At 35.8% G+C, this 26,133-nt stretch overlaps 1 protein-coding gene across 6 annotated transcripts in view; it reads left to right on the plus strand.

Annotated features, from left to right (window-relative positions):
- The window catches only part of SS18 (SS18 subunit of BAF chromatin remodeling complex), a 72,251-nt gene that overhangs the window by 24,607 nt on the left and 21,511 nt on the right, over positions 1-26,133 (plus strand). For all 6 annotated transcript variants that reach the window (XM_065533975.1, XM_074022695.1, XM_015439777.3 and 3 more), the window contains exons 4-7: positions 9,791-9,944; positions 14,709-14,930; positions 24,676-24,843; positions 25,486-25,590. In XM_065533975.1, the coding sequence (XP_065390047.1) occupies positions 9,791-9,944; positions 14,709-14,930; positions 24,676-24,843; positions 25,486-25,590 (649 nt within the window). The remainder of the gene's footprint in view (positions 1-9,790; positions 9,945-14,708; positions 14,931-24,675; positions 24,844-25,485; positions 25,591-26,133) is intronic.

The following is a 26,133-nucleotide window of genomic DNA, read 5'->3' on the forward strand; positions in this document are numbered from 1 at the left end:
CAAGACTATGAGTGAAATGTCTCAGAAGTGTTTATTTTTGTGAGTTTTAGTGCAAATTAAGACATCTGTATCTCTCTGATATTGAAGTGAGGAAGACTGTGTTGAGAATAAAAGCAAAAGAGAAAACTATAGAGAAAGATAATTGATTCCTTTAAGAATGTATAACAAAACTTTTTATATACCAAAAAATTATATAATTGAAAGACAACTCAATAGTTATTCTACAGTATAACGTGCTATTTTAGAAATACTTTGTGTTCAGAGTACATTTGAAACAGCAGAAGATGTGATTACTTCTGCCATTAAGGATTGTGGAAAGTTCCACAAAGGCAGTATTCCTGTATTTCATAGAAAATTTGTCTATGGGGGCACATTTTTCTGAATTGATATTATAGGGAGTGTTTTACCAACATCATTGCCTACCTTCTTTTTCAAGTATCTTAGGGAAAAAAAATGACGTTCACTGTTTGCTGGACAGTATATATAAAATTCAGAAGACTAATTGAGTCCAGATAGGTAAAGAGATTAGATATATCTTACTGTGAAGAACAGAAGTGTGTGTGTGTGTGTGTGTGTGTGCGCGCGCGTGCGCACGCAGATTTCCAGAACTATATTAAAATCAGCGAAAGTAGCTTGCAAAAATACTAGGGAACCGAAAGAGTGTCCCTTAGACGTTAGGGATGACTCCATGGTTTTCAGAAGGGCAACTGGAAAGATGGAATTACCATCACTGAGAATATGGATAAGGCGACTTGAGGGTGAGGGGAAGTATCAGAGATTTCGTGTCTGATAGAATTCCAAGTGGAGATGTGAAGGTGGAGTAGGCAATTTTGATAATTAAAACACATGAAAGTTGGCAGAATGATACTGCCTCCTAATTTAAATCTTGAGGTGTTCTTATTGCACAATCTCTTTTCATTCAACAAATACTTACTGAGTTCCTCTATTTGCTACTAGATGATTGGGGGCTCCAGTAATAAGCAAATATAATCATGGGCGCAGTCCTTACAGAACTTAAACCTGTAACGGGGAAGACAGACCTTAAATCATTACACATTTGAAATTATAGCTGTAGTAAGTATTATGAAGGAAGAATATCTGAAAATGTTGGAGCAGACAGTGGGGACTTTATAATTCTGGTGCTCAGGGAAAAAGTGATATGAGGTATAATTCACATACAATAGAATCCATTCATTTTAAGTATATAGTTAGATGAGTTTTTGACAAATCCATGTAATCACCACTATAATCAAGGTAACAGTGTTTATCCCCAAAAGGTTTTCCAAATATCCTTTTTCTGCCCATTTTTAAATTGAGTTCTGTGTATGTAGACTGAACTCAATTTAAAAATGGGCTTAAAATTTTAAAATAGTCATATATATACACATATATATGGATTTGTAGGCGTTCTTTATATATTCTGGAACAAGTCTTTTGTTGGCTATATATATTGCAGGTATCTCCCAGTTTGAAAATTGTGTCTTTTTATTCTCAGTGGTGTCTGATGAATAGTTTCTAATTTAAATGAAGTCCAATTTATCAATATTTTGAAGAGATAATTCTGTATCCTGTTTGAGAAATATTTTCCTATGTCATAGTCATGATGATATGAAGATACATGTATATTTTGTTGTATAAGTTTGTTTATTCATGACCCATTGCAAATTAAATTTGTATATAATGTGAGATAGGACTCAAGGTTCATTTTTGTCCATGTGATAGTTGATCCAGCACCATTTATTGGAAAGATCATTCTTTAACCATTAGATGTAAGTTGTTTTGTTGTGACTATATATGTGGGTTGCTTCTTAATTCTCTGTTCTGTTGGTCTGTTTGTCGTTGTACTAATTATGTCTTATTTATTGTAGCTTATGATAAATGTATGTATATTCTAGTGTTCTTCCTCAAGATTTTCTTGGCCATTCTGGGTCCTTTGCATTTTCATGCAAAATTTAGAATCGGCTTGTGAGTCTGCAAAAAGTTTGTGGAATTTTTATTGGGATTGCATGGAATTTTGAGGTCAGCATCAGGGAAACTGATTATCCTCTACAGTATTATTAATAAATCTTCCAGTCAACAAAGATGGCCTATCCTTCCATTTTGTGAACTCTTTCTCTCAACAATATTTCAGTGTAGAGGTATTGCACATCTCTTGTTAGATTTATTCCTAGTGTTTTGGGTTTTCTTGGATGCAGTTATGCTATTGGTTTTTAAATTTCACTTTCTAATTGCTTTTTTGAAATATATAGAAATATAATTTATGGGCCGGGCACGGTGGCTCAAGCCTGTAATCCCAGCACTTTGGGAGGCCGAGATGGGCGGATCACGAGGTCAGGAGATCGAGACCATCCTGGCTAACATGGTGAAACCCCGTCTCTACTAAAAAATACAAAAAAAAAAACAAAAAAAAACTAGCCGGGCGCAGTGGCGGGCGCCTGTAGTCCCAGCTACTCCGGAGGCTGAGGCAGGAGAATGGCGTGAACCCGGGAGGCGGAGCTTGCAGTGAGCTGAGATCCGGCCACTGCACTCCAGCCTGGGCGGCAGAGCGAGACTCCGTCTCAAAAAAAAAAAAAAAGAAGAAATATAATTTATGTATTGACCTTAATTATTATATTCACTTATTCTAATGGTTTATTATAGGTTCTCTCGGGTTTTCTATGCACTTAATTATGTCATCAGCAAATAATGACAATTGTAAGTCTTCTTTATAAATCATTATTTCTTTTTACTTTGTTTTCTCCTTTCTTTTATTCTTTATACCATGGATTTGTGTTGGTTTATTTATTTTGTTCAATAGAAACGGTGATGTATATTCTTGTCTTATGCCTGAATTCAAGGGGAAAGAATCCAATATTTCATTAGTAAGATGACGTTGGCTGTACAAATTTTTGTAAGTTAGTTTTATTAGATTAAGAATGCTTTTATTCTTAGTTTCTGAAAGATTTTATTGTGAGTAGATACTGAATTTCATTAAATTCTTTATCTGTTGAGATGGTTTTATGGATTTTACTTTGATGATTTGGTGAATTACATTGATTAATTTTCAAAAGTTAAATCAGCTTACGTTCCTGTAATACATTTCATTGGTTATAATGTATTATCTTTTTCATAAGTCTGGATTTGATTTACTAAAATTTTTGTCTAACATTTTTGTGTCTGTATTCATGAGAGATGTTTTGGCCTGTCATTTTCTTCGTGTCCTTGTCAGGTTTTGGCAGCTTCATAAAGAATTGGGAACTGATCCCATTCTTTTTGTTTTCTGGAAGAAAATAGTGTGAGGTATTATTTATTCTTAATGGTTTAGAATAATTTCCTATTGAAGCTGTCTGAGTCAGGAGATTTCTTCAGGGAAGATTTTAAATGATGGATCCAGTTTCTCTAACAGATAGAGGATTGTTCCAGTTTTCTATTTCCTGTGCCAGTTTCTATAAGTTATGTTTTTCAAAGAAGTTGTCCATTTTACCTAAATTATTAAATACATTGTCATAAAGTTGTTAATATCTCCTTATTTTCCTTTTACTGCCTATATTAATATCCCCTTATTTACCTTTTACTATCTATAGCATATGTACTAATGCCCCCCCTTTTAATTTTTCTGAAATTGGAATTTCTGTTTTCTTGATTATTTCTGCCAAGGGTCATTGATTATTAATATTCTCAAACAGCCAACTTTTAGCTTAATTTTCTCCTAATGCTTTTTATTTCATTGAGTTTTGTTCTTGTTTACATTATTTCCTTCTTTTTACTACTTTGGGTTTGATTTGCCATCTTAAACTACTGAAAATAAAGGATGATAGTGTTATTTTTCAACTTTCCTTTTTTAAATAGACATTTTAAAGCTATAAATGGTCCTGTAAACATAGCTTAAACTGCATCTCACAAATTTTGATACTACATTTTCATGACCAATTAAAAATCTTTTAAAATATCCATTGTGATTTCTTATTTTATGATTAATTTTGTTACTGGTGTCTTTTTTTTTTTTTTTTTTTTTCTGGAGACGGAGTCTCGCTCTGTCCCCCAGGCTGGAGTGCAGTGGGGCTATCTCGGCTCACTGCAAGCTCCGCCTCCCCGGGTTCACACCATTCTCCTGCCTCAGCCTCCTGAGTAGCTGGGACTACAGGCGCCCGCCACCACACCTGGCTAATTTTTTGTATTTTTAGTAGAGACAGGGTTTCACCATGTTAACCAGGATAGTCTCAATCTTCTGACCTCGTGATCCGCCCGCCTCGGCCTCCCAAAGTGCTGGGATTACAGGTGTGAGCCACCGCACTGGCCTGTTGATTTCTAATTTAATTCCACTGTGCTCAGAGAATACATTTTATATGATTTCAATCTGTTGATATTTATTGACTTGCTTTATGTCCCAGTATATGATTCAGCTCAGTCAACATTCCTTGAGTACTTAAGAAGAATGTGTATTGAACAGTTACTGGATTCTATACATACAAATTAGATCAAACAAATTTGTTACTAGTAATGTCAATTTTTTTTGTATTCATTGGATTTTTTTTCTTCTATAAATTACTGAGAGAAGTATCTTAAAATCTCCAGTCGTTATTTTGGATTATTCTATTTTTCCTTTTAGTTCTGTCAACTTTTGCTTTATAAATTTTTGAACCTGTGTTGTGAGATGTATACATATTTATGATTGTTAAACATTCCTGTTGAACTTTTATCATAATAAAGCATCTCTCTGTATCACTAATAATTTAAGGCAGCTATTCAATGTTAACATAGCAATATCATCATACTTTTAATTAGTATTTGCATGATATCTTTTTCTATTTTTTTCCTTTAACGTATCTGTTCCCTTGAATTTAAAGTAGTTATGTTGTACATAGAATATAGTTATGTGTTTTGAAATCCAATATAATGTATTTGATATTTAATTGGAATGATGGGTCCATTTACATTTAATGTGGAACATGATATACGAGGATTTGTGTCTGACAAGGCAGGTATTTGTTTTCTATTTGTTGCTTTCTTGACTTTCTTTAATCAAGCGTTATTTTTTTCTATTTGGTTTTACACATAATTTTACAGTATACATCTTTAACATGTGTGCGTGTATTTTTAAGTAGTTGCCCTAGAGATTAAAATATTCATCATTAAAATATTAAAATATTAGTTTATTAGGTTCTAGTCTAAATTTGTATTTTTAACACTTGTTGAAAAATGCAAGAAGCTTATAGTGGTTTAATTTCATTTACCTCACTTGTCTTTTTCTTTTTTTAGATGGAGGCTTGCTCTGTTGCCCAGGCTGGAGTGCAGTGGTGTGATCTTAGCTCACTGCAACCTCTGTTTCCTGGGCTCAAGCAACTCTCCTGCCTCAGCCTCTTGAGTTAGCTGGGATTACAGGTGCCCGCCACCACGCCTGCTAATTTTTCCAATTTTATTAGAGATTGGGTTTCATCATGTTGGCCAGGTTCGTCTCGATCTCCTGGCCTCAGGGGATTCCCCCGCCTCGGCCTTCCAAAGTGCTGGGATTACAGGCATGACCCACCTCGCCTGGCCTAGCTTAGTCTTTTGTGTGTCTTGTCCTATACTTTATTTTTCTACATTTGTTTAAACCAGTAGAGTCACTGTTATTGTTATTTTAAATGTTAATATATATTTATCCATATATACTTACTTTTCCATTCCTCTTAACTAACTCCTCTAGTTCTGTACTTCCATGCGGGGCCATTTTCTTTTAGCTTGATATATTTTGTTCTCTTATAACAAGTGTTTTCTTAACTTTTGTTCATGTAAACTTATTTTTATTTCATCTTGATGTTAGAAGGTATTTTTTTCTTAGTGTGGAATTCCGGGCTGGTTGGTTGGTTTTCTTGTTTTCTTTTTTTGTTTTAGCACTTTACAGATGTCATTTTGTTATCTTCATTTTCTGTAATTTCTGATGAAAAATGAGTTGTTAGTTTTATTGCTCTTCCCTTCCAGGTGATATGTCTTATTTTCACTGACTGCTTTTAAGATTTTTTCTGACTTTAGTTTTTAATACTTTGATGTATCTAGGTTCAATTCATTTCTTCATTAAATCTCTGTTTTGCTGTTTCTAACCTAATGATTTCTTAATTTCAGTAATTATATTTTCCTGTTCTGGAATTGTCATTTGACTTTCTTATAGAATTACAGGACTTTGCTGAAATTCTCCATCTGTCCTGTGTTTGTTTGTTTACTTGTTTATTTATGGAAACATAGTCTCGCTCTGCGGCCCAGGCTGGAGTGCTGTGGTGCAATCTTGGCTCACTGCAACATTCACCTCCCGGATTCTAGCAGTTTTCCTGCCTCAGCCTCCTGAGTAGCTGGGACTACAGGCGCATGCCACCACGTCTGGCTAATTTCTTGTATTTTTAGTAGAGACAGGATTTCACCATGTTAGCCAGGATGGTCTCGATCTCCTGACCTCGTGATCCGCCCACCTTGCCCTCCTCATGATCCGCCCACCTCACCCTCCCAAAGTGCTGGGATTACGGGCGTGGGCCACCATGCCTGACCTTATTTATTTCTTGAACATACCACTCACAGTTATGTTAAGTCTTTGGTAACTCCATAATTTTTTTTTTTTTTTTTTTTGAGACAAAGTTTTGCTCTGTCTCCTAGGCTGGAGTGTGGTGATGTGATCTCAGCTCACAGCAACCTCCACCTCCCGGGTGCAAGTGATTCTCATTTCTCAGCCTCCCAAGTCGCAGGGACTACAGGCATGTGCCACTACGCCTGACTGATTTTTTTTTTTTTTTTTTTGTATTTTTAGTAGAAACAGAGTTTCACCATGTTGGCCAGGCAGGTCTTGAGCTTCTGGCTTCAAGTGATCTGCCCACCTTGGCCTCCCAGAGTGCTAGGATTACAGGCGTGAGCCACCACGTCTGGCCTGGAACTCCAAAATCTGAATGACTTAAGTGTCTTTTTAAATTTTCTGTTATTTCTCTTGGGTGTCCATTCTTTTTTTTAATTGAGATACAGTTTATATAAAATTTACCATTTTAACCATTTTAAAGTACACAATTCAGTGGTTTTTAGTATATTCCCAATTATGTAAACATTATAACTATCTAATTTCAGAATGTTTTCACTACCCTAATAAAGTGAAAACTGTTGGCAGTCAGTCTCAATTCTCCCCCTCTGCCCATCCCCTGGCAACAGCAAATCTACTTTGTCTTTGTGAATTTGCCTAGTCTAGACATTTCTTATAAATAGAATCATAAAATTTGTGTGGCCTTATGTGTCCATCTTCTTTCACTTGGCATAGTGTTTTCAAGGTTCATCCATGTTGTAGCATGTGTAAGTGTTTCTTCTTTGTGGCTGAATAATATTCCATTGTATTCATATGCCACATTTTGTTATCCATTCATCAGTAGGTGGACATTTGAGTTTTTTCCAGTTTTTGACTGTTATGAATAATGCCACTGTGAACATTTGTGTAGAAATTTTGCATGAGTGTGTGTTTTCAATACTTTTTAGTATGTACCAGGAATGGAGTTGGTAGATCATATGGTAACTCTTTGTTTAAGTTCTTGAGGAACTGTCAAACTCTTTTCCACAGTGACTGTACGCTTTTACATTTCTACCAGCGTATATGAGAGTTGCAATTTCTATACATGCTTGACAACACTTGTTATTTTTCTGGACTTTTAAATTTTATGTTATTGCAGCTATCATAGTGGGTGTTGGTCATTTATTTTTGTTTTTTAGAAAGCCTTGCAATTTTTAAGAGTGTTAGACATTGTGGTTGAACAATTATAGAAGCTCTAGTTTGTGTTACTTTGCTCCAAAGAGAATTAAGTTTTCCTTTGGTATGTGAAGTATTAAGAGGTCACCTTGAATCTATTAAAGGTTGGTTATAAGACTTTTTAGGGCTGATCTATTTCAATTTTGACCTTAGTCTTAAGGAGTAGCTGGCCCTTTGGTAGTCTCAACAGAGAGCTGGAGTTATTTATGAAGGCTCCTCTAACTTGGTGGGGCCTACACTCCAGTCTTTGTCTCCACAGGAGTGAGCAGCAGCTGGAATCTCTGCTGAGCTCTTTAGCCTCCTACCTGCAATTTCAACTAGTTTTCTTGAATGTTTGCCCTCTTGTGGTCCTTTTTCTCTGGAAATTTATTCTTTAGTTTCCAGCTCTTTGATAGTCAAAATTCTGACTCTTTTTTTCTTTAGTCCGATTGGACTGCACTTTCTACTTGAGCTCCATTTCCCTGTTACTCAGCAAACTCAAGGAAAAAGCCAAGATAATTGTGGAGCTGGTTGTGTATGCTTCCGTTCTTTCAAGAGTTGTAGCCCCTTCTGTTCCTCTTTGTATAAGTCACTCTTTAGTGCCTTCAGTTTTTACTTTTTGTCTAGATTTTATGAGTTTTATTTAGCAGAGGGTTAGTTTGATACAAGTTATTCTAGCACGGTGGCAACAGTAATGATGTTTTATTAGTTGAATTACAAGAGAATGACCTCACTATTAAGAGTAAGAACATGAATTTTTAAAAGAAAAATTGGACAAGAATATGGGAAGAAGGATTTCTGTTTTCAGACAGAAGAGGGTTAAGGTAGCCAGGTTTGAAGGATGATAAATAAGTATGATTACAAGTAAGATAATGTGTCTGAAATTGGTGTTTGGTATTTTTTTCTTATTTTGGTGAAAACTGAACAAGGTTATCAAGTGTTTAAAGAATACAAGTTGGAGAAATAATATGAGAATTTAAGAGAAAATAATGAGCATTCATCTGGATTTAGTCGTGAAGAAATTAAAATTCTGATTTTAAAATGTGTGCTATTAGAGTAGACTTGTTTATTTCTGTAAATGTTAGTGATTATTAACTGTTTGGAGGTTTGAGTATTTAATGTGCTGGCCAAAGAACAATGTATGTCTATTAAGTGTGCCAAAGAGAATTGTGTTCATAAAATGGAAAGGTGTACAGTAACTGCCCATTTTTAAATGTAGGAGGAAGAGAACAGCTGATATTACAGGAATGGACATTACATTTAGAATATCGAAGTACAGAAAGAAGCCAGAAATAGATTCCTAAAGAATAATGCGTCCCTCTCCTCCTACAGTATTAAAAATGGGGGTTTGGAAAGAAACTAACCATTTGCTTTTTCCACCAAAATATCCCTAAGAAGGGACCCAGTTGTGGCAGACCACCTAATATCTATGTTTTTCCTTTTGCCCTTTTGTGAACTCTGAAGGTTAGTTAGTGGTTTTCTTCAAAATTGCATTAGGAAATTTGCCAAGGGCATCCTTTTGAGGCAGCTGTCTCTGTACCCTTGGAGGCCATCAGTAATGTTTCCAATCTATAGCACGAGTCGGCACAAAAATGTTGAACTGTTGTCTTCATGTTTTAAAACATTCCTCTGCTGCCACTATCCTCCACCCCGAAATAGTGTAAAGTATGGCACATTTTGGGACTTAGAGTCCTTTCATCATTTTTTGTTACTGTACATTTTTAGGTAAAATCCATCATTAATAATAAATATGTCCAATGCATCAATAATGAAAGGACACTTAATTTTTTTCACGTAATTTAGATAATAACAATAGACACATTAGAAATGCTTAATATATGAGAATTTTTTGTATAGAATGTTAACATTTTAATCTTCACTATTGAGATTTTTTTAAAGTAAATATGCTTTAAAGTTTTGGGCGTTATTAACTATGTTCATCATGAAAATGCATTAGAAGAATTTGAAATGCATTTGTGTTTTTGTTCTTATGCAATTTAGTAACATAAGCAACTCTTTTATCCTATGCATCTTTAATATATTAGTCTGTTTCTCTTGTTTTACTAAACTGTCTTCTTTCAGCCACCCACACAGAATATGCCTATGGGTCCTGGAGGGATGAATCAGAGCGGCCCTCCCCCCGCTCCACGCTCTCACAACATGCCTTCAGATGGAATGGTAGGTGGGGGTCCTCCTGCACCACACATGCAGAACCAGATGAACGGCCAGATGCCTGGTAAGTTTTTCTCCTCTAAGACATTAACACCAGAGTTGCTTAGCAACTGAAACGACATGGGGGCTCAAGGGATACTAGATTGTTGATGACAAAACTGCTTTGAATGCCCCCGAGTACAAGCTCTCTTAGAGTTTGTTAGCTACAGAGCTACGTGACCTGTATTCAGTGTTTATCAGGCTGCCCTTGGGCTTTGATGTAGCTGACACACAGCATTCCTCTGATGAACAGAACTGGCTAAATTTAGTCTGTCTGAAACTGCAATACAGTTGGCTTTAGAAGCTTTTTGGAAAAAAAGGACATTGCACCATAGCTTAAGAATTAAAGTCTGTTAAAAAAAGATAATATAACATTTCCCTGAGTTTTTATTTACTTAAATATTGATTGATCTCAGAAACAGTATCACTGGGAAAAACACATGGAGAAAGAAACAAAACAGTCTCTGAAGTGCTGGTGTATTTATTTCCTCATTGATACTATTGAAGCTGAATCTATATTTTTTAATATATATGTTTATAGCATAACATAAATATGGGAATGGATTTTAAAGCAAAAATTAAAGGCTGAAAAATAATGTAAACTTTCTTACATTATTTATAGACTGAGCCATTCTCTTTTCTATTTGTCAATTTTAAGTTTAGGGTTACTAGGTTGATACGCTTTAAGACATTGGATGCTGATTTAGTTACCTTTTGCTGGTTTGAAATTTTAATCAGAAAAGTATCTTTACACTATTTCATTTTTGTAACAGTAGCATCAACCCATAGCCATAATTTTTGGTAGAATATTATCTATATTAGGTATCAGAATATTTTTACTTTCTAAGACAAAAGTTATTTTCATTGATAAAAAGAAGGCATTATACAACTAGCAGTAACGGAAATAAAATAACAGACCAATTATTAAAATTAGTAATTAGCATCTTTAGGATACCATTTTCTGTAGCCGATTGTGTTGATTGATAGCATTGTGGCCAAGGATGATGGGTGCAGTAAAGAAACAGAAGAGAGCACAGAGCAAAAGAGGCAAGGTAGCCTGGCTTATAGAAGATTGAGGTGTGACTGATCATATAGGAGGGCAGTGGTGTTTCAGTGGCGGTCTCCTATTTCCTGCTAAGGCTTGCAACATTGATGGCACATATCCAGTATGGAGGTAGGAATAAAGACATCACTACTTTTCAGTTTGTGGTCATATTGTAGTCAAGAGAAAACTTCTTGCCAAGTCAACATTTAGTTCACCAGCACACACTGTTTTTAGAACTGGGAAGGTAGGGATAGTACAGGTTAGCTAGTTAGGAGTTTTGTGACTTTTTATGATGGTACCTTGAATTAGGATTTTGACTTAAATTCTCTGTAATATTGAAGCCTAAGGCCAAAGAAGTGTTTGAGCAGCAGTACAATTATGGTTAACATGACATTTTGGTTTTGTGTAAGGCCTTCTGAAGTAGTTATATTCTTTTATAAGCTAGTTATTATCAACCGCTTATGACCTAGGTTGTTCAGAATACTGTAGAGCTTCCAAAACAATAGTTAAGAATTTCTCCAGGCCAGGTGCTGTGGCTTACGCCTGTAATCCCGGCACTTTGGGAGACTGAGGCAGGCGGATCGCAAGGTCAAGAGATTGAGACCATCCTGGCCAACGTGATGAAACCCCATCTTTACTAAAAATACAAAAAATTAGCTGGGCATGGTGTTGGGCGTCTGTAATCCCAGCTACTCAGGAGGCTGAGGCAGGAGAATCACTTGAACCCAGGAGGCAGAGGTTGCAGTGAGCCGAAATCATGCCACCGCACCCTAGCCTGGCGACAGAGTGAGACTCCATAAAAAAAAAAACAAAACAGAATTTCTGCTAACAATAATTTCCGCTAACGATAGTTATGGAGTTACAGTTAAGCGCAGGAGAAATTGGAAGGCCAGTAACTTACATTTTCTTTATTTGTTCCTTATAGCGTTTAGCCAACTTTTTATGCACACAAATTTGCATCTTGGCTCGTTTCCTATTTCAGTTTTGTTTTTAATGTATATTTCATTATGTAGACTCCGTTTTAGATCTACTTATGTGCTCATTGATCTTGGTCAGATTGCTACTCGGTCTCAGGTTCCCTTTTTAAAAAAATTAATTTTTTTTTTTTTTCTTTTTGAGACAGAGTTTTGCTCTTCTCACCTAGGTTGGGGTGCAGTGGTGCAATCTCGGCTCACTGCAACCTCTGCCTCCTGGGTTCAAGCCTCAGCCTCCCGAGTAACTGGGATTACAGGCGCATAACACCACACCTGACTAACTTTTGTATTTTTAACAGAGACAGAGTTTCACCATGTTGGCCAGGCTGGTCTCAAATTCCTGACCTCAGGTAATCCACCCACTTTGGCCTCTCAAAGTGTTGGGATTGCAGTCATGAGCCACTGAGCCCAGCCTAAAAAAATTAATTGATTTTTAAAAAACTGGGTAACACATGCCTATGGGACCAAAATCAAAGGGTACCAAAGGATGCCTAGTTACCACCTCTCCAGATAGTTCTAGAGAGGCATTGGTTTCTAGTTGTCCTTAAGAGATCTCTCGCTGGGCATGGTGGGGTGGCTCACGCCTGTAATCCCAGCGCTTTGGGAGGCTGAGGCGGGTGGATCACTTGAGGTCAGGAGTTCAAGACCAGCCTGACCAATGTGGTTAAACCCCATCTCTACTAAAAATACAAAATTAGCTGGTGTGGTGGCGCACACTTGTAATCCCAGCTACTTGGGAGACTGAGGCAGGAGAATCGCTTGAACCCGGGAGGTGGAGGTTGCAGTAAACCAAGATCACGCCATTGCTATCCAGCCTGGGCAACAAGAGCGAGACTCCGTCTCAAAAAAGAAAAACAAAAAAAACCAAACAAAAAAAAAGAGATATTTTCTTTATATAAAATAAGGCATGTATATTTCCTTTTCTTCTTATTCTTTTTTTAAAAAAATACAAATGATAGCACTCATTAAATAGTATTATGTATCTTTTCTTTCTCAAAGATATATCTTGGAGACCATTATTTTATTACATATGTAAATAGATGCCTTATTCTTTTGGTCTCTGTATCATGTTATGTTTTACAAGTTTAATTTATTCAAACATTTGGGATGGAAATATAGGCTTCTGGTCTTTTATTATTATGAATTATACTGCCATGAATTTGCCTGTAAAAATATATATGCACATATATACGTATTTTGTGTGTGTGTCAATACACATGCTCACAAAAATTTGTGTATCTATAGCGTAAATTTCTGGAACTGAAATTGCTGGGTTAAAGGTATATGTATTTTAAAATTTGACAGTTAGTGCCAAATTGCTTTGTGTAAAAATAGTAATATCCATCAGTTCTGCATTTATGAATTTCACATTCATGGATTTAACCAACAGTGGATTGAAAATACTTGGAAAAACAAATTGTGACTGTACTGAACATGTACATACTTTTTTCCTTGTCACTGTTCCTTAAACAATACAGTATAGCAACTATGTACATAGCATTTACATTGTATTATGTAGTACATGTAATGTAGAGATGGTTTAAAGTATATGAGAGGATGTCCATAGCCTATGTGGAAATACTACATCATTTTATGTCAGGGACATGAGCATTTATGGATTTTGAAATCTGTGGGTGGTTCTGGAACCAATCTCCCACAGATATTGAGAGACAACTACTTTATTTGAATTGTTGTTTGTCATCACAAATTTCCTTAAGCTTGATCCCACCTTGATTCCACAAGCTTGATTCCCCATGAAATATAAGTAAGATTTATATTCCTTCAACAATGGATGAAAGTGCTGCTTTATTCATAATATAGTTAGATCAAACTTTTGATTTTTGAGAATCTGAAAGGTGAAAGTTCGATCTCATAGTTTTAATTTGGCTTCTTATTTTAAGTGAGGCAATCAATCCTTTAATGTTGGTGAACCTTTTTATAGTTTTTGTGTGAACGAGTCGTTCCCTCATTATGTCCTTTGCCCATACTTTTATTGGTGGTGATCTTTCACTTACTTCATATATTAAGTAATTAATTTGGTCTGTGATATATCTATAAGTAATATTTTCTTATTTACCTTTTTATTATTTTTGAGTTTTTTGTGTCATGCAAATTTTTAAATTTTATATAGTCTAATTTATCAATGTTTTATGGCTCTGAGTTTTCTGGCATACTTAAGAAGGTCCTTCCATTATTATTTTAAAAATTCTCCTTTTTGAAATTTTTTTATGGTTTCTTCTTTTTAAATGTTTTAAGTTTTCTGTTCATCTAGAATTAGTTAGTGGAAGAAAGGAGATAGTGATCCAACTTGTTTTTTCCAGATGGCTCCCCAGTTGTCACAATACCATTTACTGAATTAGTTTTCTATTGCTCACTAATGCTTAATATTACTGTGATTATTTACTCAGCTATGTATTTGGGTCTATTGTTAGATTCTCTTCTAGTCAATCGATCTGTTAGTCTATTCATTTATGTTCACAGTTAATTACTCCAACCTTATGATATGTTTTGCTCTTTTATAAAGAAGCTAGTCCTCCCTTCTTTTTCAGAGTGCTCCTGACTTTTCAAAAGCATCAATTTCTTGATCTGTAAAATGGAAATAACTACCTCACAGTATTTGCTGTCTTTCCTATAAACCATTTACTTTGCTATCGATTAATTATTGTTTGGTATTACTATAATAATGCAAAAAATATATTCTTTCCAGGTACTTTTGTATGGACCATCCGTTTAACTTTCGTATTTTGCTTCTGATCATTTTTCTTCAAAGGGCCTAACCATATGCCTATGCAGGGACCTGGACCCAATCAACTCAATATGACAAACAGTTCCATGAATATGCCTTCAAGTAGCCATGGATCCATGGGAGGTTACAACCATTCTGTGCCATCATCACAGAGCATGCCAGTACAGAATCAGATGACAATGAGTCAAGGGCAGCCAATGGGAAACTATGGTCCCAGACCAAATATGAATATACAGCCAAACCAAGGTAACTAAGCTTTATGTCCTTCTTGACTAGAGTGCTCTATTAGCCTTTGAAAGTAAAATGATTGTTGTCAGGTTCTTAGCTGGTTCATAAAAATATAAGTTTAAAGTGAGTGACAGTCATGCCTATAAAAAGGAAATGTTGAGTTTGAAGCTAGTTTAAATCTCTTTGCTCAATTTAGCTGTTTAAGCTTATTTATTTTTATGTCTTTTGGACAGTTTGTTTGAGGTTCTTTATTGTTGAGAATTATTGTTTGAAGCCAATCAATGACGAACCAAACATTTGGTTTAGAGCTAGAAAGTTGAGAAAATAAACACCTGCTCTTTAGTTCATTTTACTTATTAAGGATGTATTAATTTATATGAATTTCCCTTGATTTACATGGATATTTTCTGATGGTGTGTTTCAGCATTAAAAGGTAATTCTAAAATAATTTGCCATTAGAATGTTCAGTGGAGGTGCTGCTATACTCGTCTTAGAGTGGTGTAAGTCCATTAAAGTTTATTACCAATCTCAGAATGAAATTGTACCATGTTTCTCTTTTAAGTATTCTGTGAATAATAACTAAAAGCCAGTAAGTGGCGCTCTGCTCTGCTAATTGTTTGTTAAAATATTTGGTATATTTCCAGCTTAACGCGATTTCAGTTACAAAATGTAGTGAAGTTAAGACTGTAAGATAGGATTTAATGTATTTGGAATAAAGTTTTCTAGATTTTGATTATAAAATAAACAGCACTAAAATGTACCCAGATAAAAGAAGTTAATGTTAATCTGTTGATAATTCCTTATGATGAAATAAATTTTTTTTTTTTTTGAGACGGAGTCTCGCTGTGTCACCCAGGCTGGGGTGCAGTGGCCAGATCTCAGCTCACTGCAAGCTCCGCCTCCCGGGTTTACGCCATTCTCCTGCCTCAGCCTCCCAAGTAACTGGGACTGCAGGCGCCCACCACCACACCCAGCTAGTTTTTTTGTATTTTTTAAGTAGAGACAGAGTTTCACCGTGCTAGCCAGGATGGTCTCAATCTCCTGACCTTATGATCTGCCCGCCTCTGCCTCCCAAAGTGCTGGGATTATAGGCATGAACTACCGCGTCTGGCTGGAATTTAACTTTTTAAAATAGTTTTAGTGATAGGATTCTGAAATGGTAATATTCATGAAAAAATGTAATTCTTTCCCAGTTATATCAGAACTTTGACCCAGCATTTGCTAAGTTATGGTATTAATAGATTTACTAATTACTAGTAAAATACTTTGGAAGGTTCAGCATGGTTATTAGACTATTAAAAGGCCTGAGAAGATTTTTAGTAAAGAAACTGATTTGATTTCAGTTAACATGAGTATATTACTATGGAGCTTTTCTTTTCTTCTTTGGCATATTGCTTATCAAAAGTAACAGCTAATATTCAATGAGTGCCTGTTAGTGCCATACACTAACAGAAACGAAACTATCAAAATGCTTTGCATGTCTTGTATAATTCTCACATCCTTGAGGTAGTAGGTAAGGTACTATTACTGTCATTCTGTGGGTGAGGAAGCAGACATCCTATGGAAAAACAGGCAAGCCTTGCTGTATGCGATTCTGATACACATGAATATCAGTTACCACAGTTAAGTTAAATAACACCTTTTCCCCCAACACCACCATTTGAATTTCAGTTACCATGGTACATTAACTAAGAGTAATTGTATAAAGTATGAATTCTTAGCTGCTGTCTCTTCAGTCTGCAAATCACTACATAAATAACAGATGCCTGTCATGATAAGTGATGGATGTTACTTTTAGATTTTGTCAGTGATTGGTCACTGTGCATCTGTCAGTTAGTTTATGCACATACAGCAAAGCTTGTTGTGTTGCTTCCTTGGCTCCCAGCAGTAAACCTATATGAGATTTTACAAACCTGGATAATTGAAAGAGGGACTTGGCCAACATAGATAAAAGTGCAACAAAGAAATGAAAAATGATAATGCTGGAAATGAAATCCAAATTCAATGTAAATGGAGTTACTGAAGAAATTGCTGACTGTGGGAATGTTGACGTAACTGCCATTTGAAAGAATCTGGGTATGCACTGCAGGTGCTTAATGAAGGAGAACTCATTGATACAAATGAGAGAAGTAGTTGTGATGAAAAGGATGAAGATGTCCCAGAGGCAGCAAGACTGGCAAAATATTTCACATTAAAGAAATTCTTGGAAATATTTCACAACTTAGAAAGTGTAAAGGATAAAATGTTGGATGCCAGTCCAAACTTAGAAAGGAGTATGACAATTTGCTAAGCTGTGGAAGAGAGACTTACTCTAAATTGTCATATATACCATTAGGAGAAGGGAACTACTTTTCAAATTATTCTTGATAGGATTTTTACAAAGAAGTAAAACACTTTAATTCTCAGTGTTTCTTTTTTTTTGAGATGGAGTCTTCCTCTGTCACCCAGGCTGGAGTGCAGTGGTGCAATCTTGGCTCATTGCAGCCTCCACTTCCCAGGTTCAAGTGTTTCAATTCTCCTGCCTTAGCTTCCCGAGTAGCTGAGATTACAGGCACACGCTACCATGTCCAGCACATTTTTGTATTTTTAGTAGAGATGGGGTTTCACTATGTTGGCCAGGCTGGTCTTGAACTCCTGCTCAAGTGATCCACCCACCTTGGCCTCCCAAAGTACAGGATTACAGGCGTGAGCCACTGCACCTGGCCAATTCTCAATGTTTCTAATGTTTAAAATTACAGTGAATTAAATTTTTTCTCATTTTACTATGTATGAGTTTTCCTGTGTATGAGGAATAGAGTTTTCAATGTTTTGACTAAATTTTTTAAAGGCCATGGAATAATTATGATTTTTTTCCTACTGATTATTAAGATCATTTTGCATGATTTCAGCTTGCATGGTCATTGATATGGTCTGATAACTACTCTGCAAAGTGAAGACTATAAAGTTTTATAGACACTTTGGGAAATGCTAGTAAGTTCCTAACAATATAAATGTTATAAGGTTAAAAGCTCTCCGTTTATCTTAAGGATTCAGATACAAATATGTCAGATAATGTTATGTGTTATGAAGAGAAATGTGCAAAGTAAAGGGAAAAAGAAAAATAAGGATGTATGCCATTTTAGGGTGGTGAGCAGATACCTCGAAAGAGTGTGGCACAGGCAGATGGAACAGCAAGTATGCGCTGGAGCATACTTGGTGTGTTTGAGGTATAGCAAGGAGACCTGTCGAACTGGAGCTGAGTGAGTAAAGGTGGGAAGTCGTAAGAAATAAGGTCCAAGAGATAGTTGAAGGCTAGGCCTTGAAAGTCTTTTAGTCTATAAGGATTTTAGAGTTTATTCTGTGGAAGGAGATACACTGCTGGAAAGTTTTGAGCACTGGAATAGCATGATCTGAATATATGGTTTTGAAAAAATGCCTTTGGCAGCTGTATAGAAAATGGGCTGTAATTGGGCAAGGGTGAAATAGGGAGACCTGTTAAAAGGCTCTTGTTGTATTTAAGTAAGAGATGATGGTGGCTTTAAATAGTATGATAGCTATGCAGGTAATCAGAAGTAGTCAGTTTTGGGATATTTACCATGTGTTTTGAAGGTAGAGTGGATTTACTGATAGATCAAATGTGGAGAACAAATGCAAAGTTTGTGTTGTCCTCTCCTTGAACAGTCAGTATATGTTGTGCTCCTCTCACAGATGTGTGATAATACACACAGGGTATATTGCTGACCAGGGGAGTTTCCCTTAGCCTCAGTGTTCAGAATTTTTATTGGGGCTGTATTATGTAGATTTGATTCATCGCTTGTCCATGTGGTTGATCTCAGTCTCCAATCTCGATCCTTTACCCCCTGCATGACCTAAAACCCCCATCCAGGATGAAAGGAGCTACAGGAAATCCCAATTAAGTAAATTTACTAAATTTTTCTGATTTTTTTTCTGATTTTAGTAATCAGTAAATTTTTCTGATTATTAAAATAACTAATGTTAAATTTGAAAAATCTTCACCAGGTGTGGTGGCTCATGCTTCTAATCCCAGCATTTTGGGACGCTGAGGTGGGCGGATCACCTGAGGTCGGGAGTTTGAGACCAACCTGGCCAACATAGTGAAACCCCGTCTCTACTAAAAATACAAAAATTAGCTGGACGTGGTAGTGTGTGCCTGTAGTCTCAGCTTCTCGGGAGGCTGAGGCAGGAGAATTGCTTAACCTGGGAGGTGGAGGTTGCAGTGAGCCGAGATTGTACCACTGCACTCCAGACAGAGCGAGACTCCGTCTCAAAACAAAAAAAAATTTAAAAAATATGAAAAGCATACAACATAAAATAAAAAGCACCTCTTCACTATATTTTAAATTATTAGGCAAATTCACTTAAGTATAGTAGTCTATATACTTAAAATCCTTTAAGCAGTACTACTTATAATTACATAATTTTTAAAAAAATGTGTTTATTTTTCTTTGGACTCTGAGTTCTATGAATTGAAGAACTGTATCTTGTTGTCTTCATTGGTTTATCCTGTTTGTTGACTGATTAGCTGGACAGGTATCTTCTTGCTATAACAGTGTCCCCTGAGGGACAAAATTGCCCACAGTTGAGAATAACCAGCTTGAAGAAATGGTTAGCGTGAATAACTGTGTGTAAACATGGTCTGTGTCACTAAAGAAACAAATGGCAATAACAAAATTGTTATTGATACTATTTTTTATACCTTTTAAAACTTTTGTGAGATTTTTTTCTAAAGTTTTAATGTTATGAAAGATTTTGTATCTCTTAATGAGCTGTTCTCTTTACTAGCTAGAATCATGGTTCCATTTTTTCATTGGGTGCTGGGAAACTCAGCTAAATTTGTGCTTGGCTGCAGTGACCTTACTGAGCTGGGAGTCATCCTACATTTTCTTTCTTGCTCTTGTTCTTTTATCCTTGATATTATGTCTAAACATCCTATTAACTACTAAAAATTCTTGATGTGGACAGGTGTATAATTTAGGTAAGTAAAGAATCCTGTTCTTTTTAAGCAGCTATTTAAGCAGATAGTAAGTTAGCTAATTGAGTTTGTTGCAATACAGGGATTCTTGCAAATAAATTATTAGAAATAACTCCAAATAAGAGCTGTAATTGGATTAGTTTGAGATTAAATGGTTAAGGAACAAGTAGTAAAATGTGAGCAGTAAATGATGAAATGTGAATGTGAAAATAGGCCTGAGGAGGGTATTATCTATGGAGTTTCATGGTCTTAAGCTTACAAAAGGTAGGTGGGGTGAAGAAATTTCTTGTATTTTAAGATTTTTATATTACAGTGATAGAGATGTATTCTACAGAACTGTTTTCACAGGAGATAGTGGCATGGGAAAAGTGTGATTTCAATTTAGAGAGGAAGTACACATGGTGATTAAGAGCACATGCTTTGGACCCTTTAGTAGCTATGCAACTAATTTAGAGCCTTTCTTAGCCTTTGGGTAAGATCCTTAATGTTTGTGAGCCTTAAATGTTGTTGTCTGTGAAGAAGTTGGTAATAATACTACTCGTTTCCTAGGGCTTTGGGGAAGATAAATAATACAGGTAAAGCTATTAGCTTAGTGCCTGGCTCGTAATAAGTGTTCATTAAATGTTAGCTGTCATTTCAAACAATATTATTTAAAATAATTCATAGATTAATGATACAGTTTTTCTAAAATTTTAGTGTATTGGTTTGCATCTGAAGATGTGAAATACATGTGTATATGTATCAGCGTTCTATATATGTAGAATATTTGTAAAATTACATCATTCAGAATTCTTGACAGATTAAAACAATGTTTTCTTTGTAGTTAAGTATTTAAGAGTTATTTTTTTCAGTCTAGCTAATTGTGTGTCACTATAGACAGTGACAGTGCTCATCACATCTCTATATCACCATGGCTTCTAGCCTGGGGTGTTGAACCTAATAGGTACTCAATAAATTTGATCCTTGACTTACTCTTCAAAAAAAATTTTTTTTTTCTTTTTGACCACTGACTTAAGATAAAATTAAGTATTAACCATCTCATTGAAGCAAAGAATTCCAATAATATAAAATATGGTAATTTGGGAGGATTTTACATGTGTTTAAAATAAAGGGTGTTGTTTTCATAGAATGTCTATTAGAATATAAAACTCAAAATGGGAAGAAATAATGTGGTGATGGTAAGTATTTGTTATATGCCCTTGCAAAACACTTGCAAAAATATATTCTAGGTAATTAAGATATAAGTAGGGTCTTTGCATATGTATTATCATGCTTTGTAGTGTGTCTTAACATCAAAATGGTTTATGTAAAAGATGAAGAATAACCTTTAAGTCTGTAGTAATGTGTGATACCATTGTTTGCAGAAAATAGTTATAAAAGACGCATTTTATAATGCTATTTCACTCTGCAGTACAAATTTTTAGAACACATTTTGGGATAACCTTTTGAGTTTACTTCTCTTAGTTTCATTAGTATCTCAAGAGATAATACACATTGCCAGTGTAGCATAATTTAATTATCCTAAGAAGGAAAATAATATACTTCCTAAACAATCAGAATTGATGTCATAAAGTCATAATTTTTTTTGTTTAATGGATAAATAAGGCTTCAAGGAAAATTATGAAATGTACTGTGGTTTGGTAGTGTTAGCTGACTCCATTCTCTCTGTGGTTTTAGGTTTGATCCTGAAATGTTCAGGATCAGAGGATGTTGGGATCCTCTGAGGGAGAGAAGTGACAGTAAAAGAAGGGTAGTAATTGAGCTCTTTGGGATTGGAATTGCTGCGAGTCCCAAAAGATAAAGCACAAGTGGCATGGTCTTTTCTATCTAGGGCTTAAGCCACAATTACTTTGCTTTCCTTTAGAGCAAGGTTTAGTGTTTTGTTATGTATCTTTTTGGATTTTTTTTTCTTTTGGCTACTGTGGTTTTGCTTACTTTTTAATTTTGGTTCTAATATTACAGGTTTTAGTTATATAGTTACCTTCTGTTAAGACAGGAGGTCTTTAGAAAGTGTTGGAGAAGAAATGGCAGAACTTTCATTTACTGAAAATGAATTACATAAATGTCCGATCAGGTTACCTATTAAATTATGAATGTTAGTGTTTAACAGTTTAGTATGTACAACATATATTTGAAAGTTATAACTGCTATTAAACTAGTTAGTGTTTTGGAACTTTTTTGTTGCAGATTATTTGCTTTGGAACTACTGAATTTGTTTTGTGTTGTGTTTTGTTTTGTTTTTGAGGCAGAGTTTCACTCTTGTTGCCCAGGCTGGAGTGCAATGACATGATCTCAGCTCACTGCAACCTCTGCCTCTCGGGTTCAAGCGATTCTCCTGCCTCAACCTCCCGAGTAGCTGGGATTACAGGTGTGCACCACCATGCCCAGCTAATTTTTATACTTTCAGTAGAGTCGGGGTTTCGCCATATTGGCCAGGCTGGTCTCGAACTCCTGACCTCAGGTGATCCACCCATCTTAGCCTGCCAAGGTGCTGGGATTACAGATGTGAGACACTGCGCCTGGCTTACAAATTTATTATAGCTTATTTTTTAACAGAGGCAGTGAAAAATAGAATAAACATGTGCTTTGAAATCAAATTTGAGGTTTGTCTTATTCTCAGTTTATATCTGTTAGCTGTGTAATCTTGATTTTTAGATTCCTTGGCTAAAAAAATTGAGAATTAGGGTCCTTACCTATGGTAGTTGTTAGGAGTTTATAGGAAATGACTGTGAAAGCATGTAACTGGCAGTGTTGTAGGGTACATTCAGTATTAAGTTCTCTTCACCTCTACTCTCACCCAGCCACTTTGTCTCTACTAAGAGTGTATTTGCTTGTTGAAAGAAAGGTCCCAGAGTTTTTGAGAGGCTTATATTCACATTTATGATAATAAAATTGAAAAGAAGGAAAAAAGAAACAGAAGCATGGAAGGCAAATAGGAGAAAAACAGCTCTGAAACGGTTCTTCTGATTGGAAATGTGAAGTCTTTCTGTTTATATCATTGCTGCTGTTGTAAGTCAGTAATGTATTTCAAGAGGTGGGCTTGTTTTGTTTTTAATTGTTTAAGTAATTAAATAGTGAACTTTGGCTCATTTGGGCAGTTTCATCTGTGAAACCTTTCCAGGCTCTCTAGTACTTTGCCTTTTGTACTTAAATTTTCTCCAAGTCACTCAAGGGGGAGGAGGAATATGTAGCTATATAAGCAGCAAGTTGGGAAAGGACTCATCCGTACTTCTGAGATAGTAATGGTTATAATGGCAAAATGATGAGTTCACCATACCATAACTTGGCCCAGTAAACCTCTCAGGAGCTGCTTAACATTATTAGATGGCAATGTGGGTCTTTATGGCCATTGTTGATTGTTTCCTGTGATATGTTTTTACTGTTGCCAGTGTGATACTATAGCAGTGGTAGTTTGGCTACCCCAGTATTGCTCACTTTGGAAACTCTGTAGTTCAGATTTCTTAGCCTACAGCTTGTTGCATGTCTCTGCTGTGTGTTTTTAGAGGTGTGAGAGTCTTTATGTAATGTATGTGTGTTGTAACATATTAAGCACTATAGCCTTTTGATTTCAAGGAGGTCTTTTTAGGTTGTAAATCTTGTAGTTGGGAAAGGGAAAGAAGACTTTTTAAGATTTTGTCCTAAATTAAAACTTATGAAATTCTAGGCCGGGCGCGGTGGCTCAAGCCTGTAATCCCAGCACTTTGGGAGGCCGAGACGGGCGGATCACGAGGTCAGGAGATCGAGACAATCCTGGCTAGCACGGTGAAACCCCGTCTCTACTAAAAAATAACAAAAAACTAGCCGGGCGAGGTGGCGGGCGCCTGTAGTCCCAGCTACTCGGGAGGCTGAGGCAGGAGAATGGCGTAAACCCGGGAGGCGGAGCTTGCAGTGAGCTGAGATCAGGCCACTGCACTCCTGCCTGGGCGACAGAGCGAGACTCTGTCTCAAAAAAAAAAAAAAAAAAAAAAAGAAATTCTAGTGTTTGTATAGTTTCCCTGTCTACCATTATATAATGAGTATTGAAAAAGAACAAAGTAAAAATCTAGAGATTTGGTTTCTTTCCCTTTGTTTAACCACTGATTTGCTGTGTGATTTTGTAAAGTTTACTTTTGGTGTATTTCCCAGTGTAGCATGAGGATGATATCTTCTCAAGAAAGATGGTATAGATAAATATTAGATAGTGTGTAATGGAAAATACATTCAAGATGTTCATATATTATGTCATTTTGTTTTAAAAAATGACTAAGAATTATCTTCTAGTGGATTTTTGTTTTTTTGTTTGTTTTGAAATAGAGTCTCGCTCTGCTGCCCAGGCTGGAGTGCAGTGGTGCAATCTTGGCTCACTGCAAGCTCTGCCTCCCGGGTTCACGCCATTCTCCTGCTTCAGCCTCCCAAGTAGCTGGGACTACAGGCGCCTGCCACTGCGCCCGGCTAATTTTTTGTATTTTTAGTAGAGACTGGGTTTCACCGTGTTAGCCAGGATGGTCTCGATCTCCTGACCTCGTGATCCGCCCTCCTCGGCCTCCCAAAGTGCTGGGATTACAGGCGTGAACCACCGTGCCCGGCCGGATTTCAAGTTAACCACCATGGACTGGTTATTTTATTTTGTTTGCAGATTATTTTAGGCATGTGAGTTTTAATTCAAAGACTTATTTTTATTATTTGAAATCAGTTTTTACTGCATTTCATTATATATTTTGGGGACTATATGATAAAAGATTATCTTATTTCTCTTGAGATGTTAAAGTTATATACAAAAAATTATGTATATAATGTTGTGTCTTGTTTCAGGTCCAATGATGCATCAGCAGCCTCCTTCTCAGCAATACAATATGCCACAGGGAGGCGGACAGCATTACCAAGGACAGCAGCCACCCATGGGAATGATGGGTCAAGTTAATCAAGGCAATCATATGATGGGTCAGAGACAGATTCCTCCCTATAGACCTCCTCAACAGGGTGAGATTCCATTTGGAAAATTTGCTACCTCATGTAATTGAAAGGCTGTACATTTTAATGACCTTTTAATCTAGACAAAGTCAGGACTTTTTGTTTCGTTTTTCTTCTTTTTTTTGTTTTTTTAACAAATGATAGGGTTCTACTAGGTACAAAGCTGTCACAAAGTAGATAAGAACTTCTTGATACACAGCTTTCTTTTTATCTATTATTTTCTGGAAAAAGTTATATCATAAAATTATGTATCAAAAGCTCACTAATTTACAACAGAAAATACTGTTTTGTTTTTGAAAAATTATTAAATAAAGGATCAGGAATAAACCCAATTTTACCTCACAGCAAAGGAAATACATTTGCTACCAGTTTGAACCTATTTTTAAGAAGTTAGCGTTTGTTTTTCTGAGTTGGTGTTTTTTGATATTGCATGTATGGTCTTAACATTGATTTTAGTAAATGTGGTATGTGGAGCTGCTCTGTGTGTATCTGTATGCGTATGTATATGAATAGCTAAAGGTATCTGAAATGCAGGTATCAGGAGACAGGAATCTATAGTTGAGAAATAATCTTTCATATCAAATTAGAAAGAAAGCCTTTGATGACATAGAGAATACATTATTTATTTCTTGACTGGTTGTCATTTTTCAGGCCCACCACAGCAGTACTCAGGCCAGGAAGACTATTATGGGGACCAATACAGTCATGGTGGACAAGGTCCTCCAGAAGGCATGAACCAGCAGTATTACCCTGATGGTAATCTCTCCTGATGTTAACTTTCCCACTTTCTATCTCTGCCTAGTATTCATGTAGAGAGTTATATAAAAACATTTTAATGAGGATGAAGAAGCTAACAATTTGTTTCTTCTAAATTTAGAAACACTTCAGTACTCTAAAGTACCAATGATAGCATTAGTTTATAATCTAATTCAAAGTGTATTTTGTGTAGCTGTTCCATTAGTACCATCAGGAATCACAGTCTGTCATTGGAATCCTTATATAAAAGAGGATCCTTTTGTAATATATTTAGGGTTGTTTGATTTCAGCAAAAGCTTGTGTTTATTGATTTACTCTTTTTTTAATAAGAGCTTCATTAAGATATAATTCACATAACATAAAGTTCACCCTTAGTTGACTTGTATTCATTGTACAAATACATAGAGAATATAGTTCTTGAGTTATTTTTCCAAGTCTCATCATTTTAATTAATGTTTCATACTTCTCAACAAACTAAGGTTTACATTAGTGCTTGCCTTTGAGAAAAACTTGGGAGACCAAATTATATCCATAATATAGCCG

The sequence above is a fragment of the Macaca fascicularis genome, chromosome 18 (assembly GCF_037993035.2).
Source record: "Macaca fascicularis isolate 582-1 chromosome 18, T2T-MFA8v1.1".
Lineage (NCBI taxonomy): Eukaryota > Metazoa > Chordata > Mammalia > Primates > Cercopithecidae > Macaca > Macaca fascicularis.